At 36.2% G+C, this 17,175-nt stretch overlaps 1 protein-coding gene across 6 annotated transcripts in view; it reads right to left on the bottom strand.

The window, feature by feature from the left end:
* Window positions 1-11,276: 11,276 nt before the first annotated feature.
* PTPRD (protein tyrosine phosphatase receptor type D) overlaps window positions 11,277-17,175 on the bottom strand; it is a 1,875,912-nt gene continuing 1,870,013 nt past the window's right edge. For all 6 annotated transcript variants that reach the window (XM_032477692.1, XM_032477694.1, XM_032477695.1 and 3 more), the window contains 2 exons: window positions 16,928-17,063; window positions 11,277-15,049 (listed from right to left, as the gene is read on the bottom strand). In XM_032477692.1, the coding sequence (XP_032333583.1) occupies window positions 14,981-15,049; window positions 16,928-17,063 (205 nt within the window). In that variant the 3' untranslated portion in view covers window positions 11,277-14,980. The remainder of the gene's footprint in view (window positions 15,050-16,927; window positions 17,064-17,175) is intronic.

Raw genomic sequence — 17,175 nt, 5'->3', positions numbered from 1 at the left:
TTGTAGTAACTGTAGCCTCAAGGTTAAGGATTATATTCTGTAAGAAATAAAAATAAAACATATATGTAAGGAGCAGAATGTCGCAGGGGAGTTTCTGGTCATTTTTGGCAAATAAGCTGCCTATAAACTCAGTCTCATATTGTTGAGATACTTGTGATGTTTATATGTGCCTCTGTCAGGGTTTTCACACACACATTGCTTGGCATATTCAAAGGTACTTGAGTCATCCATCTTTTTATCCTCTAAAGATTTCTCAGTAAATACAATTATGACTTATGATCAGTGGTTTTAATACAAAATTTTTTTTACATTATTTAATCTAAGATTGGGGTCTCATAAATGTCCATTTCTATTCTTTCTTTTTAGAAAATACCTCTAAGATATATCCACTCCAGTTACTGAACAACATACTAGAAACTTGTTGAAAAGCCAAAGTTAGCCTCTTTGTTTCCTTGTTCTGTCTTTATGTTTACTCTACATGTGTGTTACTCCTACTCGGGGTGTGCGTATGTGCCTGCATGTGTGTGGGTACGTGTGTGACTGAGCAACTAGTCAGGATTCATTACAAACAACAGAAATTGACTTCAGGTAATTAAGCAGAAAAGAATGTGTGGGGAGATGTTTATCCAGCTCACAAACAGATGGAAATCCTAGAGAACCAAACTTACTAATAGGGAGGCAGGTTGCCAGGACTGGAGCCAAAAATCCTACCTTAAGAAGGGTTTGGTCAGGGCCCCGCAGCCGATGCAGCAGGTTGCCACTCCTGATGTTTGTGCCCTTGCTCGTACTGGACGTTAACATGACCCCTGGTTGAACCCTGTTTCCTGCTTGAAGTTGTTGGGATTATTTACCTATAGTCAAGCTTCCAGGCTTCAGAGAGAACCAGTGTCTGGGCTTTTTGGCTCCTAGGAACTAGAAAGTAAGTCCCTGTTTCTGCACAGGATTCACATGATAGTGTATTCTCCAAACCTAGGACAAGGTTCAAATGTGAATTAACCATGGCCAAGACAGTATGTGTCCACCACAGTGGATTGAAATGAGGAGTTTGACTCCATTTTTTTAATGTCTGGCTTCTGACAACTTTTGAGCCTCACCCCTCCTCCCTCTGCCTCTTGTGCCTCACATCTGGACAAGCAGATCAGAAGTCCTGGGTACTTCTTCCTTTGGTGCCAGCAGGAGATTCAAACCACAAGGCCCCTGCCATGTGGGACTCTCACCCCAGCCCCACCTTCTAACTGCAATAAACCAAGACCTGTCTCCTTCCCTTGGTCTCTCAAACTGTTTTAGACCTGCTTGAGAGGCATGCTCTGCCTTCCAGAGACCTCTGTTATGTCAGTAATAAACCTTTTCATATCCTTTTGCTATTTATGTGATATCATCATTCTAAACATCACACTAAACCTGGGAGAGAGTCCAGCTGCCTCTATAGGTGACCCATAATATGGATTAACAAAATGGTACATAAATTCTAGTTAATTTTTCACAGGATTCTTTTATGTAATAAACATCCTTAGTGCATTCAAAACAGCATTTATAATAAATAGATTTCCTAGAACTTATCCTTTTCATAATGGAAACATAGGGAACTCCTTTTTATAAAAGAAAATATTCCAAACTTTTGAGTGTGAACAGTTGAGGTGCCTGCTTTGCCTGGTGGTTAGATGAGGGAGCTTTGAACCTATTTTGGACTGTGGACAAAATGAGCATATTTCCCTGAATAAATAGGAAAGAACTCTTCCCTGGGGACTGTGATTTAATTTGTATTCTAAGGGAAGTCAATTTAATAAAGCATATGAAGATGGAAGGACCCTTGTATGAGTATCTAGGCCACCCATTCTTACTTCAGCCCCCTTTTTAAGCACCTATGACCAATCTAGTATCCTTAACTAAACATCCAATCACCTTCTGCTGGGAAACCTCCAGTGAAGGTTAGTCCTTCTTTGGACAAATCTGATTTATAGAAAATCCTTCTATCTATTGCTCCACCCTGAGCTCCTAGTACTACTTGTCACAGCCACCTGGAGCAGTCTAACTATATCTCTCTTGTGTTCAGAAGCCCCAGTTTGATTTACTCAGTGTCTTACCTGCTCACCTATGCCCCTCTCATTCTCCCAGAAATATCAACTGAAGGCTGTAGAGACATGTCTACAGTCATTCCCGCCTATTGACTAAAAGTCTCACAAGAAAATGTAGAACACCAAATGACTAATTTATTTTTTACAGTAATGAGCTGCCCAGGTGTGCTTTTTAGCTTTAATAATTTTGAAGAGGAAAAGCTCTTTCTATGCTCTTCAGAAAAGAACTGACCTGTGATTTATGCTCTAGCTCCAATCGGCCTGTTGAGTATATTATGTGCTGCTTTTACTGGCAAGGAAAGCCTGTTTACTTGTTCCTGCTATAATAATAAAGCCTCCTTTCTTAGTCTATGCTGACAGAAGCAGGCTGAGTGTGCTTTTGGTTCTAAAGCACCCTATTTATAGCCCCATTGCCGAATAATCTCTATTCATTGCAGTGCTGGATTTGCAGGTTCTCATTCTGTGTCTGTGAAGGCAGGCACAGATGCATGCAAGGGGCAGGAAACAGAAATCTCAGAGCTGGCTGGTCCCTAGCTACCTTCTGAGGATAGGTTGGGAAATATCCTTGGAGGTTAAACAAAAGTCCTTTCTATTGTATCAAGAATGGAAGTGGTATTGAATCAAATCACAGAGACCAGGGAGGCTTTGGGTCCACCCACAGGAGTTTTCATGGGTTAAAGGCTTCTAGTTTTATTATAGACCCTGTCTTAACATAAAAACTTGATATCTGTCACAGGTGCACTTCTGAATAAACTGCTTTTTAGAACAAACCATGATTGGTTATTTCCTTCAATTTATTTGATTTCTCTAAGGAGACATCATTCTGGAAGCTCACAGAAAATTTATCATGTAGGAACCTTTTATTCTGCACACCTTCCAGTGATCTGGTTAGAAAGAGGAAGAGCTTGAGAGAGCAGTCCTAAGAAATCTTTATCTGAAGCTGAAGTCTGTTCCTGAAACAGAGGAGAGGTAAAAACCAGACAAGACTGTATGTAAAGTACCATCTGGATGCAAACTGTAAGAAAGAAGCCTAGGGATAGACCAGCCTGTTGGAGATTCAGTGGGAGAATTGGAAGGGAGACTGAGAACCTGGTGGAGAATCGAGAGTGGAATGGGAGGTCGCAAGGAGAAGAGAGATTCTGTACTGGGGCTTCAAGCCCATGACTTTCTGGCTATAAGAATGGATTCCATATTCCTGCCTTCAAAACTTGGTCTTCACTTCCTCCGCTTAGAATTCCCTCCTCCTCGATTTCATCTGTTAAAATGCTGTCTGTTCTTTAGAGCTCACAGTAACGCTGCTATCAACAGTATTCGTGCACAATAGACATTCTCAATTAAAAAAGATTCTAATTTCAGAGTTGGATGTTTGGCATGAGAAGATAAACCTTTGTGACCTCACCCTATACATCCCCTGTACCATATTATATTCTATTTGTACCTCTCATAAGGCTCTTTTCATATTCAGCCCTGTATTAGGTATCTTAGTATCCCCTATTACATAAAAAGTTCCTTTAAGGTAATTGCTGCATTTAATTCATCCTTGCATCCTCAGACAAGCAAAAATGTCTGGTAAACAGCACCCACTTAATGACTATCTATTGTCAGAGTGTCTGTAATTTTTTAAACATATCTTCAGGATACTTTGTACAGCAGATAATCTGAGTCATTTAAATATGACAATGTCTATCCCTCATGGTGTGATTACCCAGTGAACTTTTAAAATTTTTATTTCCCATTCTACTGGGATTAGATTTATAAAAATGAGCAGGAGATAGAGCAGTGGTTCATCTTCCAGGCATTTGGTGAGGATCTAGAAGATGTGGGTAGGAGTTAAGGTTGGCATCAAATGATAGTATGATCAGGATTAGAAAGCCTGAATTGTGCCGACCTCAACTCTCCATGGGTTTGACTGAAGGGAGTAACAGCAGAATGATAATCCGGGCATCACTTACTCAAAGCAGCACAATTCAAAGCCTCATTCTAAAGTTTAGGTAGTACCTTTTTCCTTCCTTCCCCTTCTCCTCCTGCCAGTTCCCATCTACATCTTGAGGCTGGCATGATCAAGTGTGCTTAAGGAGGGAGAGAGAAAGATGGCTGGACCCCAAGGGAAGCTTTAAATTGACTTACCAAATAGCCAGTTGGAATGGGAAAGCATGTGTCTATGGTGGGTGGAGCCTGGGTTCTTGCCTCATAATGCACAGTGACTGTGCTCACTAGTAATTATGGCCTAAAAGGACTTTTTATGTAGTAAGGGGACTAATATAACTGATACAGGGTCTAGTGTGACAAGAGACTTAAGAGAGGTACAAATAGAATATGATGTGACATAGGGGATATGGAGGATGAAGTCACAAAGGTTACCTTGGCGTGGGAAGTAAGGGACTGAAAGTTCTCCTCTTTTGTGGATGATGGTTTTGTGATTGCAGCAATTCTGAGCAAGAGTTTTTGGTCTTTCCACTTATTCATCATGCTACTTCTGTGTATGAATTCCTCCGATGTCACCTGATTAGTTTCATAATGAAGGCCAACTCCTCAGTCTATGGTCCTTCTGTCATTGTGAGCACTGCCTCTCCCCATGCAGCCCTGATGACAAAGCCCTTGTCATTTCCTTAACCTGATGTGCTGATCTTTGCTCTTTAGCATGCCATTTTCTCTGCCTAGAATGTGTTTCTCAAACCTGTCCAACTGATAGAATCCTACTCGTCTTTTAAAATGCTGTGCAGTTTTATAGGGGACAAGATGTTTAAGCTGACTTTCTGGGGTAGAACTGAGTTATTCCAGAGGAACTTATTTCATACTGTTCTGTTGCAATGATTCGTTGATATAAGGCTTCCTTCTTAGTCTGGAAGCCCCTTGAGGGTAGGAATCTTATGTTATTTTTATGGTCCATAAAATGCCAGTAACTTGCCCAGTATTAAAGAAAAAGAAATGAGTGCTTGTTAAATAACCGTATCAATGAAAGAATGAATGACAAACAGTCCAGGTGACCAGCTTATCAACTACTGCCTATCAAGACACGCAGGTAACTTTATCAGTAACCACAAGTTCCTTGCTAATAGCATCTTGTAGAGAAAGCAGGTGGAATGCTACGAGGATCTTTGTTAGCTCAAAACTTATTTTCTTAGTTCAGAACATCTCAGAGGGGGAGAAGAAGAATTTTGTGTTTTTACTGAATAAATTGCAAAGTATTACCATGCTGGTATGGATGAGCAGAAGTTCACCCCTCCTATGGTTTACTTTCATTATTAGAAACAAAACAAGTATTCATAGTTATTATTTACTTTATTCCTAGTCTATGCCATGTCTTTAACTCCTCACAAAAACTTCCTAAGAGAAGTGCTGTCCTTGTTTTATAAGGGAGGAACAGGCTTTGAAAAGTGAAGCTAATTGCCCAAGTCATGCTGTTATTCAGTGAAGGAGCCCAGATTCACACCTCAGTTGACCTGCTCTAAATTCCATGTGTGTTAGACACAACTGTCTTTTGAAGGTTAAATGCAGTTCCATTGGGGTCCCTCTAGTCAACCTTGGATTTTGTTCCTTCTTGGCAACTGTTTCAACATGTTTCAGATGATTATTGACTTTTTTTAAATTGACAAGATATGTATATTTTTAAATGACAAGGTATATCTTTTAATGGTAAAATTGTCAATGTATGTTTTCATTCAAGAGACTTTAGGCTACCATAATCTTAGAATCTAGATCTCAGTATAATATTTGAGTCATTCTGATTATTTTTCATATGAGGAAATGAGGCTGAAAGAGATTATGTGACTTGCCCAAATTACAGTGAGTAGCAGAGCTGAGATTAGATACTCTACCTCTGGATTTCTGTTTTGTGATTCTTTACATTTCAGCAAACTGAGTCCCATCTTCTGCTTGCAGTCTTCAATGCTTTCAGTGAATGACCTTTAGCAAGTTATATGATCTTTCTGTGCCAGAGTCTAATTAGTGCTCCAAGAAGGTTGTAGTGGTCCACTTCTCAATTTGTGAGGACAATAATTAATAGCTATAAAACACCCTGCAATACACAGCACTATCCAAACACCAACATGGCACAACCAAGTCTATTTCACAGTAATTAACTTAGCATCCAATAAGGGAGAAATCAGTAGAGCAATTCCTGAATGACTTTGTGTAAATGACCATTTCTTCTCTATCTTGAAAGTGTTCCACAACCAGGAAAAGGAATCAAACTATGCATATGAATGTATCACAGGATGTTTTGTAGATGACTATTGTTTTTCTTCTCTAATATTGTTCTTTAAGACATGTAGGCCTTTTTAATGTGAAAGTGGAAATGCTGAGTTTTATCCACTATGAGCATAAGTCCTCCATGAATCATAACTATTATGCATATTATTTAAATTATTTTTAATTTGTATAATAATCCTGGAGGGTAGATAATTCATCTCCATTTTATATATGAGAAAACCAAGGCTTAGAAAATTAAGTAGCTTGATTAGGACCAATTCAGCTAATTAATGATGAAAGTCAGATTAGAACCCAAGTCTGGGGGGCAAGAGGTAGAACGCATGCTCAGCACCCAAGAGATCAGGGGTTCAATCCCCAGTACCTCCTCCAAGTGGAAATCAATGAGAAAACCTAATTACATCCCCCTCATAAAACAAACAATACAAGTTAGAACACAAGTCTGTTTGAGTCTAGGATTTTTTTTTTCCTGATACATGACATTGTCATAATCAATAAGATTTCCACTTTAAGTTGATTTTCCAGAAATGATATAAATCCATCTCTGATTCACCCATACTCTCATGCATCTGTCTTGGTAGCCAATGATCCACACTTTCAACTTGCTGAATAGGCTAGCAGCACAATCCAGGACCATGAGGCACACTTAAATTGAACAACAATTATTTCTACACCAAATTTTAGCAACATTGAATAGCTCACCAGGTTTTGAGTTAGTGGTCCTTACTCATAAACTTTCTATGGAATTTCATATCATTCCCAGGATTTCCATGATCTAACAGTTGGCTGGATTGTGTACATTGACAAACACAGACATAATATTAATATTTTGAAAACCAATTTATTTTTCACATGTATATATGTGAATAAATAATAGTTATTAATAAAACTTTATTGACATGGAACACAGAGAGAAAAGCCCATGGAAGTAAAGGTATAGCTCAGTGATTTATCAAAAAAGAAATACCTATGGAACCACATCTAGGTTAAAAAATAAAATACTGCCAGCACCCAAGAAGTTTGCTTCTGCTCTCCTAATCACTGCTTACCTCTCTCCTACCAAAAGGGAATCACTTGAGAATCATATAGTATGTATTTTTTATGATGGCATGTTTTGCTCAGTGTTACTTGGATCATACTTATTCACTGTATTCTATTGTGTCATTATACCAAAATTTATTTATTCATTCTACTGTTGATGGACATTTATGTTATTTAGAATTTTTGGCTCTATGATTAATGTTGCAATGGGCAGAATCTTACTGTGTTCTTAGTCTCTTGTTCATATATGCATGCATTTCTATTTATTGTGTGAGAACTACCTATAAAACTACAGGATAAGGTATGTATATATTCTACTTTATATAGAATGCTTAACTGTGTTCTACAGCGTTTGTAAAATTGCATTCCAACAAGCATAGTGTATGCTTGTAATAAGGAATGACACACAATTCCATGGACAGTTTACATGTATAAGGACCACTAAGTCAGACCTGACAGATCCTCACCATACTTAATAGTGTTAAGTTTTTTTAGTATTAGCTGTTATGGTGAGTGTGTATTGGTATTGCATTGAGGCTTTAACCGGCACTTCCCTGATTACTTATTAAGTACTTTTTCATTTGCTTTGAGGAATGTGGCTATCTTTTTTGGTGACATTATCTATTCAAGCATAGTGCCTAATCTTTTTTGGGTTGCTTGCCTTTTTATTATGTATTTGTAGGAGTTGGTTGTCTATCGTGAATATGGACCCTTTGTCACTTTTAGTAGTTAATGTTGGTGAGTTCTGAAGTGTTATGCTTCTATTCAAATTTCTGATATTGTTTGTCCATCTCTTTTATTTAAATCATTTTGCTAGTGTTTATCAATTTCATTGCCGTTCAAAGAATCAGCTTTAAACTTTAAGATTTGTTGTATATTTATTTTAAATTTCATTATTATTTCTTTTCTTTATTATTTCCTTTCTTCTACTTTCTTGGGATAGAATTAAGCATTAATTTTCTAACTTGCAAAAATCAAGATCGTTGGTTTTTAGCTTTTCTTTTTTTCTAACATGCATTTAAGGTGATACATTTCTCTCTAAAGTGCTGTTTAGCTTTATTCCACAAGTTTTGATATGTGGTATTTCATAATTTTATAGTTTTAATTTCCTACTTCCATTGTGATTTCTTCTCTGACAAACTGGCTATTTGGAAGGGTATTTCTTAATTACCATGCATGCATATAGGAATTTTCTAAATATTTTTGGTATTGGCTTCCAGTTGGACAGTGCTAGGAACAGAGAATATACTCTGTATACTTAAAGCACTCAAAATTCGTTGAAAATTGCTTCATGGTTCAGTTCCTAGTCAATTTTGGTAAATGTTCCATGTGCTCTTAAAAATGTATTCAATTCTTATTGAATGCATTCTGAAGTTGTTGAATAATGTATATTCTTAAGTTGTTGAGTTGTGGTCTACATAGGTCACTTAGATCAATTTTGTTAATCAGGTAATTCATATCTTTTGTATCCTTACTAAATATTTTTGGTCTGTTCTGAAACAGCAATTATATTAGCTACTGAGAGAATTATTTTAAAATCTCCCATTATGATTGTGGATATACGTGTAATTCTATTTAGTTCTGCCTATTTTTGTTGTCTCCATTTTGAAACTGTATGACATAGAATTGTTATATCTTCTTGGTGCATTGAAGGTTTTCTCATTAGGACTTGACTTTCTTATTATTTGGTAATTCTGTGGCTAAAATTAATATAACTCAGGACAGCTTTCTTTTGGCTATGTTTGCATGGTATATTTCTTGAACTTCTTTTACTTTTAGCATTCTTATATTTTGTATAAGCACTATATATCTAGACTGACAATCTATATTTTTAAGTTGGATATACTCCATTTACATTTAATGTACTATTGTTTATTTGTTTAAATTGACTGTATTATTATGCTTTCTATTTGTTCCACCTATCTTAGGCTCTTTTCAAAGTTCTTTTTTTTCCTCTCAATTCTTGCCTTTTTAAAATTGATTTTTAGAGATCACTCCATCTTCTCATATATTTTAAAGCACTCCTATTTTACTATTTAAAAATACTTAATGTAAAAATTTTAGAAAATGTGAAGAGTACAAGTTTATCACATAGATGCATTTCTTTCTAGTCATTTAATTCTTTGTTTTAATGTGTGTACATAACTTTATACCTCCTTTCAAAAATATAATCGTTTTTCATGTCATCATTTTTTCTCACAAACTATTTAACCACTTAATGGCTAAATGGTAATGTATTATACATGGTATTATGGGGTGTGTGTGTGTGTGTAGAATTTTAAATATATACAACTTCACATATATACATTTTTTCTCAATTTCCTATTATTGGACATTTAGAGTGTTTTCACTTTTATTTTGTTATTACAAATAATGATAAAATCTACAATTTCAGATTCATAGTGTTCCCTTACTATATTAATTTCCTTAGAACTTTGAAAAATCTTTAAAATTAATAAATTTAAATACTTTTCAAATTTACAATTTTAAGAATTATTATATTGAATTTTTTTAACTTATGAAGTTTAATCATAAATATTACCAACTAAAAGAAACCAAAACTAATTATTAGTGAATTACTATTAACTAATAATTGTTGCATGTATGTACATGTGTGAAATCAGCTATTCTGTCATTTTTGGCATTCCAATCAGATATCGATTTAAAATAATGAATCACAATGATCAGAATATTAAGAATGATTCACCTTGAAATTTTTGTCCTGTTTTTCTGCTTAAAACAAAAGAGTCTAATTGTTCAGTATCAAGATTTCCAAAATGCTTTTTGGATTACAGGAATGTTTCATTCCCTTATCATTTCCATGGCAATAATAGTTGTAACGTTATCAAGTGTACCTGTGCTTTGCCTTACCTTAACTCATTAGGTTGATTTGCATCCAGTTGTTGGTCCCACCATATTCATTGCTATTGGGCAAGGTGGATAACCACCTTACATCCTTCTTGATTTGGCAACTCAGTGAGCACATTCTCTTCTCCTATCCACAGCTGTGATCCTGAGATGATCACTTAGTCCCATCAGTGAGGGCCAACAAGCATCCATTCTGTTCAAGGGATTCTGTTTGTGCTGTTGGGGAAGTAAACTCTTCCACATGCCTGCTTTTTGGTGTTAAGATCCTTAAGGTTCCAAGGACCACAAAGATTGCTTAGAATTAACACTAAGAAAATAGAAACCAGGCAGGGGTAGGAGAGAGATGCTGAAGACATCACCTGAGCCCTGAATCCAGTTGTTCTTGAGGATTATGTATTCCTACTCTTTCAATATAAGCCCATTCCTAATCTTCAAATATATAAGGCAGTAGATACTTTCCTTCTCTTATAAGCCAAGTCAGACTTTCTGTCCCTCACAATAGAAAGTCCTAACTTCATGGATCTCTACTTTCTCCTATAACACTTGTCAGAGTGTAATTTTATCGTTGTTTATTTAATGCCGGTCTCTCTCCCTAGACTGCAGTCTCCATGCAAGAAGCAGCAGTATCTCATTTGCTCACAGTTGCATTCCCAATGCCTACAACAGTTCTGAACCATAACACTGAATGACTGAATAAACAATCCAAGCAAAGTATTTTCTTAGCCATGGTCCCTAAGAGTTTTTATGTGCATGAGAGATGTCAGTTATTGCAAGATAGTAATACTTACGTACATTGTAATGTACTTATATGTATATAGTTCATCTTTCTCAGAATTAAAAGATTGCCCGTGATCTCTAATTTGAATGAAACCAAGGTGTCTCTTTTTGCTGTGTAAAATTGAGCGAACTATTTCATAGGCCTCAGTTTGCTTACCAGTGAAAGGTGCTCACCTCAAGGGAGGTACCTGTAGATAGCAGCCTCTTAATAAGTAGAATTACTGTTAGTATAAAGGAACTAACCAGATAACCATATAGTCACTTCAAAACCAAAGTGCTTGAGTGGACAAAAGCAAAGGCCAAGGCTGCATAACACTGACATTTTTATTAGAATTCATTTGTAACAAATGGAACTTGTGTCAGCAAAGAACTGATTTTCATACAGACTTCTTTCGCCACCAATGTAACGAAGTAAGAAAATAAAAAGCACGCCTTTCATTCTGTAAAACATTTACGCGTACTACTAATTAGAGGTAATTGTATTTCTTTAACAAGCCATTTTACAAGTTATTTTTTTAATTTTTTAGTCTATGCATCCAAAACGAGAGCAAAGAACACAACTGTTATTATCTTTGTAAAGACACTCCAAGCTTGGATGGCAAAGCCACATAACGGATGGATAGGATGGATCTGTAGCCTTCTGATCTCTGCTGGAGTATCAGGGCACCCATAAACCCAAAGGAAACCAAAACCCAAAAAAGGAAGAAGAAAAGGTAATTAAAAATCAAAAGAAGGGCCTAAAACAAAGCAAAACCAAAAAAAAAAAAAAAAAAAAGAAGAGAAAGAAAAAGAGAAAAAACAGGAAAGAAAAAAAAAACCTGTACGTTACTGCAGAATTTTTTTTCCTTTCCTGTTTCTATGTTGGGTTATTTACATACACACAAATGAATTTCTGAAGCAGTTTCTTACAGATGGGTTCAAGTAATAACATTATTGGGTGTAGAATCAATAGGGCAGTGCATAGTACAAAGGTATAGAAAGTGCAAAGTTCCCTAGAGGCCCTTCCCTCCCCTGGCTGTCCTTGCCGTTGTCTAACCATGCAAATCATTTTTAAAAAAGAGCTAAAATAAAGTTCTGTACAAATCATTTTTTATATATTTTGATTTTTTTTACCATTGTAACTAATTACAAAATTATACATAACTACACATACATAGGTAAATAATAGCACCGTACTGGTTATGATGATGAAAATAATTGGAAACTTCAAAGTGTACGGTAATGGTAGATAAAGATGTTTACTTGGGAAAATAAACTAGAATGGTTGTACAGAAAAGCAGAGTGGAATGCACATCAATGACAGTAAGGGAGTTAGTTCTCGGAACAGCTCCTGAACAGTAAGGTATCTGGAATAGTCTCCTCCTCGCTCGTCTATGGTATGCATCCCATTCATTTTCTTCTCGTGATTATTCTCCCCTTTCCCTTTGCCAAATGGGCAGTTTTTGTTTCAGGGAGAGAAACTGCTCATTTGCCAACGGTTCTGGTGTGTAGTACATCATTAGATTCTACATGTCCAACATGGCATGTCTGCATGATGCAATGTCTGTCTGACCCCCTTTGTTTCACTAAATGAAAATTATAGCACTGAGTAATCTGGCACTTGGATAAATCTCCAAAAGATACATCTAAAAGAAAACAGTAACAGACCCACATAGTGCACATTCTTCTCTGGTTCTGATGTAGGTTAGAGAGTCTCATTCTGAGGTAGCCTTCTAGATACTTTTTTTTTTTGTATGATATTTTTTCTTTTTTTCTCTTTTTTTCTTTTTTTTTGTCTTTTTTTTTTTTACAAAAGTGCTCAGCTACGATGCTTGCAAGTGTTTGGTCTCTTGGATTTCATTCTGCTAGTGATGGGAAAATGTAGAAAGCAAAAATCCTTCCATGCAGGACATCAATGAAGCTAATATTAAACCAAAATATTACACCAAAACTCTTTAAGAGTTCTTGGATATTTTGAGGATTCTTTAAAATCATAAAAGATATGGCAAACTCATGCCATTTCCATGGCTTCCTATAGAAATTATGTTGGACAATTTGGGGGGTATATACATATATTAATTTCTCCTTTTAGAAAAATCCTAATGGAATAGTAAATATATTCAAAGTTGACAATGACGTTTGTTAATAAAATAAGTTTGGTGCAGTTACTGAATGTTCCAGAGCAGATTTGGAAGGGATTACAAATAAAACAAGTAGCTTTTCCTGATGCAGACAATTATGAAAGGAAGAAGGGCCCTGATTATCCAAGTGCTTTGGGCTGGTACAATCACTAACATCCCCGACTTGGTTGAAAACTAGGAATGCATATTATTCAAAGAGTTTTTGTACATGTGGTAAACAGATAATGCTTTAATTGGAAGAGATAAGAGAAACATATATGAACAACTAATGAAAATATGAACCAAATGCTAAAAAGAAATGCTATTAAAATAGGCATCAATTATAAGGCACTCTAAATGCGAAACTAAAACCAAAAGAAAACAAAGTACAGCACTTCCCAGGAATGCTGTATGCCACAAAAAATGTTTCTGACTGAACAGAGTAACATGAGTTTGGCTTTGCCCCTGTTACATATCATAAATGCAAATTTCATAGCACATACTATAGACAATATACGATTGAATACACTTTTTTAAACATCTTGATAGCTGATATATTACAACATTCTCCCCTCCTAAAGGGATATGCACTGACCTTTTCCCACATGCACACCTCTTAGATATTTAATAATGTTTTATTGCACTAGAGTGTTAGAAATATTGAAATTTGTTGGAAGCCTGGCTAACAAAATAGTATTTGTGAATATGGTTAGGTGGGTAGGGGCTGGGGGGAGACTGGGTAGGAAATTAAGGGGGTGAGGTTTGACAATCACTGATGTGCATTCCTCATTTCCCTTAAAAGTTAAAATTTTGTGATATTAAGAAATAGTATGTCATAAAATTAATAACACATTGAAAAAGATGTTACAATAGCTTTTCTACCTTAAAAAAAAGAAAAACTAAATCATGAAAGAACTGAATGATAGCTATATCTATCTTTTTGTGTGGACACAACTGTCTATATATACATAGACACCCCGATAAAATATGGATATATATGTATATATGTTAGCAGCAACTTTATACTTTGCGCCTCCCTGTTGATTCCAAAAAACAGAACAAAACAAAAAAAGTTCTCTTTGATTATTTAAAGAGAATGGGTACTTTCTCACCAACGAAAACTGAACGGAAGTGTAAAGTAATATCAGACGAGACTGATACTGTGGATTAAGAGCATTGCACAAAAATGTGCAAAATTTTCAAATTATTTGATATTTCTACAGCAAGATATTACAGATAACAGTTCTACAGCTTAAAAAAACCTACAATTTGGAAATAAAAAATGAAGAGTTATGTAACTTTTTTAAAATTCACTTTATCGAATGATACATTTTGTTAAAAAAAAGTTTACACAGTTAAAAATGAAGCACAGGTCAGCAGTATCTTTACAATACTAAAAAACTAAATCAAAGACTTTCTTTTTAAACATTCCCCACCCCCTTTCCCCCTAAAATGTTATTATGAGTAGTATGGTGGGAAGGGGCGATGTCGAAGCAGAGTCCATTCTGTCATGAAAAGCCAGCAAAGATCTTGCCCTGAGCTGCTGCGCTCAGGCCACTTCTCCTTGTACCCATCAAGCAATCCTAAACAAGATGGCGGTTCTTTGCTGTGATTTCTTCTTCCCTTTATTTTTGAATCCTTGAGGTATCTGTAAATAAAATCCTTCAGATGCCTCATCAGTCAGGATTCTCTCTACTATTTTTCTGGTTAGATTTTTAAAGTGTGGATTCTTGGTCCACCTGGAAGAGTTTTTGTTTGTTTGTTTTTTAATTTGTTTTGTGTGTGATAGTCCCACTAAGTGGTTGTTAGCTAGAAGTTAAGAAGGACTTCTCAAGTGCCCTGTATGGCTCAGAAGAGACTCCATGGATATTGAAGGGCCTGCAGTAAAAATCCAAAGTGGGTCAGGGGTTTCTACGTTGCATAGTGATCAAAGCTGCCCAGGTACTCTAGTGCGGCTCGATAGCAAAACTGATACTGATCCTGCAGGAGACAAAGCATGGGGAGAAAGAGGAGAAGGGGCCATGAGGACATTATAATAGAAAATTGAGAATTGATGTTAGAAGACCAAGTTACATCTCAATGGAGGCAAAATCACTACTTTCTTATCAATCAATTCAATCCAATGACCAATTGGTTTTAGTGAGCAAAGAACCATTAGCCACATGGGGTGTTTATTAACTTCACCAATCAATTCGACTAAAATAGTTTCCTAATTCCAAAGTAGTGACAGCTCCTGTGAACATCATGTCCAGACACGTGTGGACCGTTCTCCAGGTAGTATCAGTTACCGCCAATCAAACGCATGAACTCCTTAAATAGCGCTGTCGTCTTTTACAATTATCTAATTATTTGTGATAGGTAATTATTGGTTTGCAAGTTTAAAAGAGGCTGATGTAGACACACAATGTCCTGAAGAAAACGTGGTTCATTTATCTTCTATTATCTATCTTCTATTATTTGACTATCGCCAAAAAAACGTGAATTAAAAAAAATCTTACCAGACAGTAAACCCTGTTGCCTGAAGTCAGAATTACCCACCATTTCTGATGTTCTTACATAAGTAAGTAAGGCAGCCAGAAGGTATCTGGTGGGGAACATCAGGCACACAAAGCCGTTTACACAGGGCACTGAACTTTCAAGCTTTTCATCCCTTGGAAGAGGCTTTGCAAGACTGGCTGGCTGCCCATGTCAAAAAATACCTGTGCCATTTGGCCTAATTCTGTGTGATTGCTAGTTGTCTGTTCTAGAAAGACCCACACTAAACTAAAACAGCATGAAACATGTCCTTTTCAGACACAGGAAGAACACTGTCAAACTGGAATGAGTGGCAACATTGTTAGAAAGATGGAAAAAATTATAATTTACAGATGATAAGGGATGAGAAAAAGTAGGATTTTTCCCCATAAAAGAAACTTATTTTCAGTAGCCAATGGGGCTGAAAGTAGATAGTTTCTATTTTGCTTAAATGTGCATTTTTCTACAATAAAAATGGTAATGCAAAATAAATGGAGTTTGCTTTCCTATCTTGTCACAGTAAGTTGGTTGGCTAAGTGTTAAGGCTTTTTAAACGTCCAATTTCCCTCTGTCACCCCCAACCCCCATTAAGTTTGTCAGGCTGACATAATGTTTTGAGTATTGCAAGCCAAATGCTTGCACTATTTTGAAATCTAAGTCTGGAAGATACCGTGGGTGATGAATTTAGGAATACATATAAATTGCATACTTTGGTAGTCTTTGGAGGAGCAGGAACACTATCACGTTAGCCTTAAAATGAAGTCAGTGGGCTATGTTGGCTAAATCATGAACTCATGTTATTCTGAGAAATACCAGAATTTTCATATCAATTATTGGAGTAGAAAATGGGAGGCTATTTTCTCTAAGGCTTATCCAGTATCCAAATAGTTAAAAATACCATTATTAAGAAATGAAATACAGAGCAGTTGGTCTCATATCTAGGCATATAGAAAGAGAATGGAGAAGTAAATAGGGCCAAGGGTCTATTATCTATTAGGCATTATGCTTTTTATAAATATTAAGTATGTGCAATGCATATTGCATTAATATGTATATAATGAATTTTTATAGGCCCAAAATGGTCAAATGGTGACAATTTAACATGGTTCAATCAAATATATAACCTTAGATAACTTTCAAACCAACTCCAAGACACAGTCATTCCCATTTAAAGAAGGGGAAAATGAAATTCAAAAATACTAAACAATTGGATGGTTTTCCTTCAGTATTTTCCTGTATTTTGCTTCTGGTGTTGAGTTTCTGGCCTCTAGGAGGTCTTGGCTAATTAAATCTATTATTTGGCTTTTGAAATGTGACAAACAAACTCATGGAGGTTTCTCTCACCTCTGTCTGCACCATGGCTGGTCGTTGTGTTCTTAACATTTTGACAGTCTGGAAGATATCTACTACTCCTTCATATCTCATTCTTTCCAAAACAATGCTTAGTGTTATGAAGACTCCAGTTCTTCCAACGCCCGCACTGTCACAATAACAAAGGCAATATTACTAGATGAGATGCTCACAGTCTTGGCCACATTTGCTTGGAGGTGGACATATGTCCACCAGCTTCCATATTTTATCAGGTTCTTCTA

Source organism: Camelus ferus, chromosome 4, assembly GCF_009834535.1.
Source record: "Camelus ferus isolate YT-003-E chromosome 4, BCGSAC_Cfer_1.0, whole genome shotgun sequence".
NCBI classification, from domain to species: domain Eukaryota; kingdom Metazoa; phylum Chordata; class Mammalia; order Artiodactyla; family Camelidae; genus Camelus; species Camelus ferus.
The sequence above is the reverse complement of the archived record's forward strand: the minus strand, read 5'-3'. Positions and strand labels throughout refer to the sequence as shown.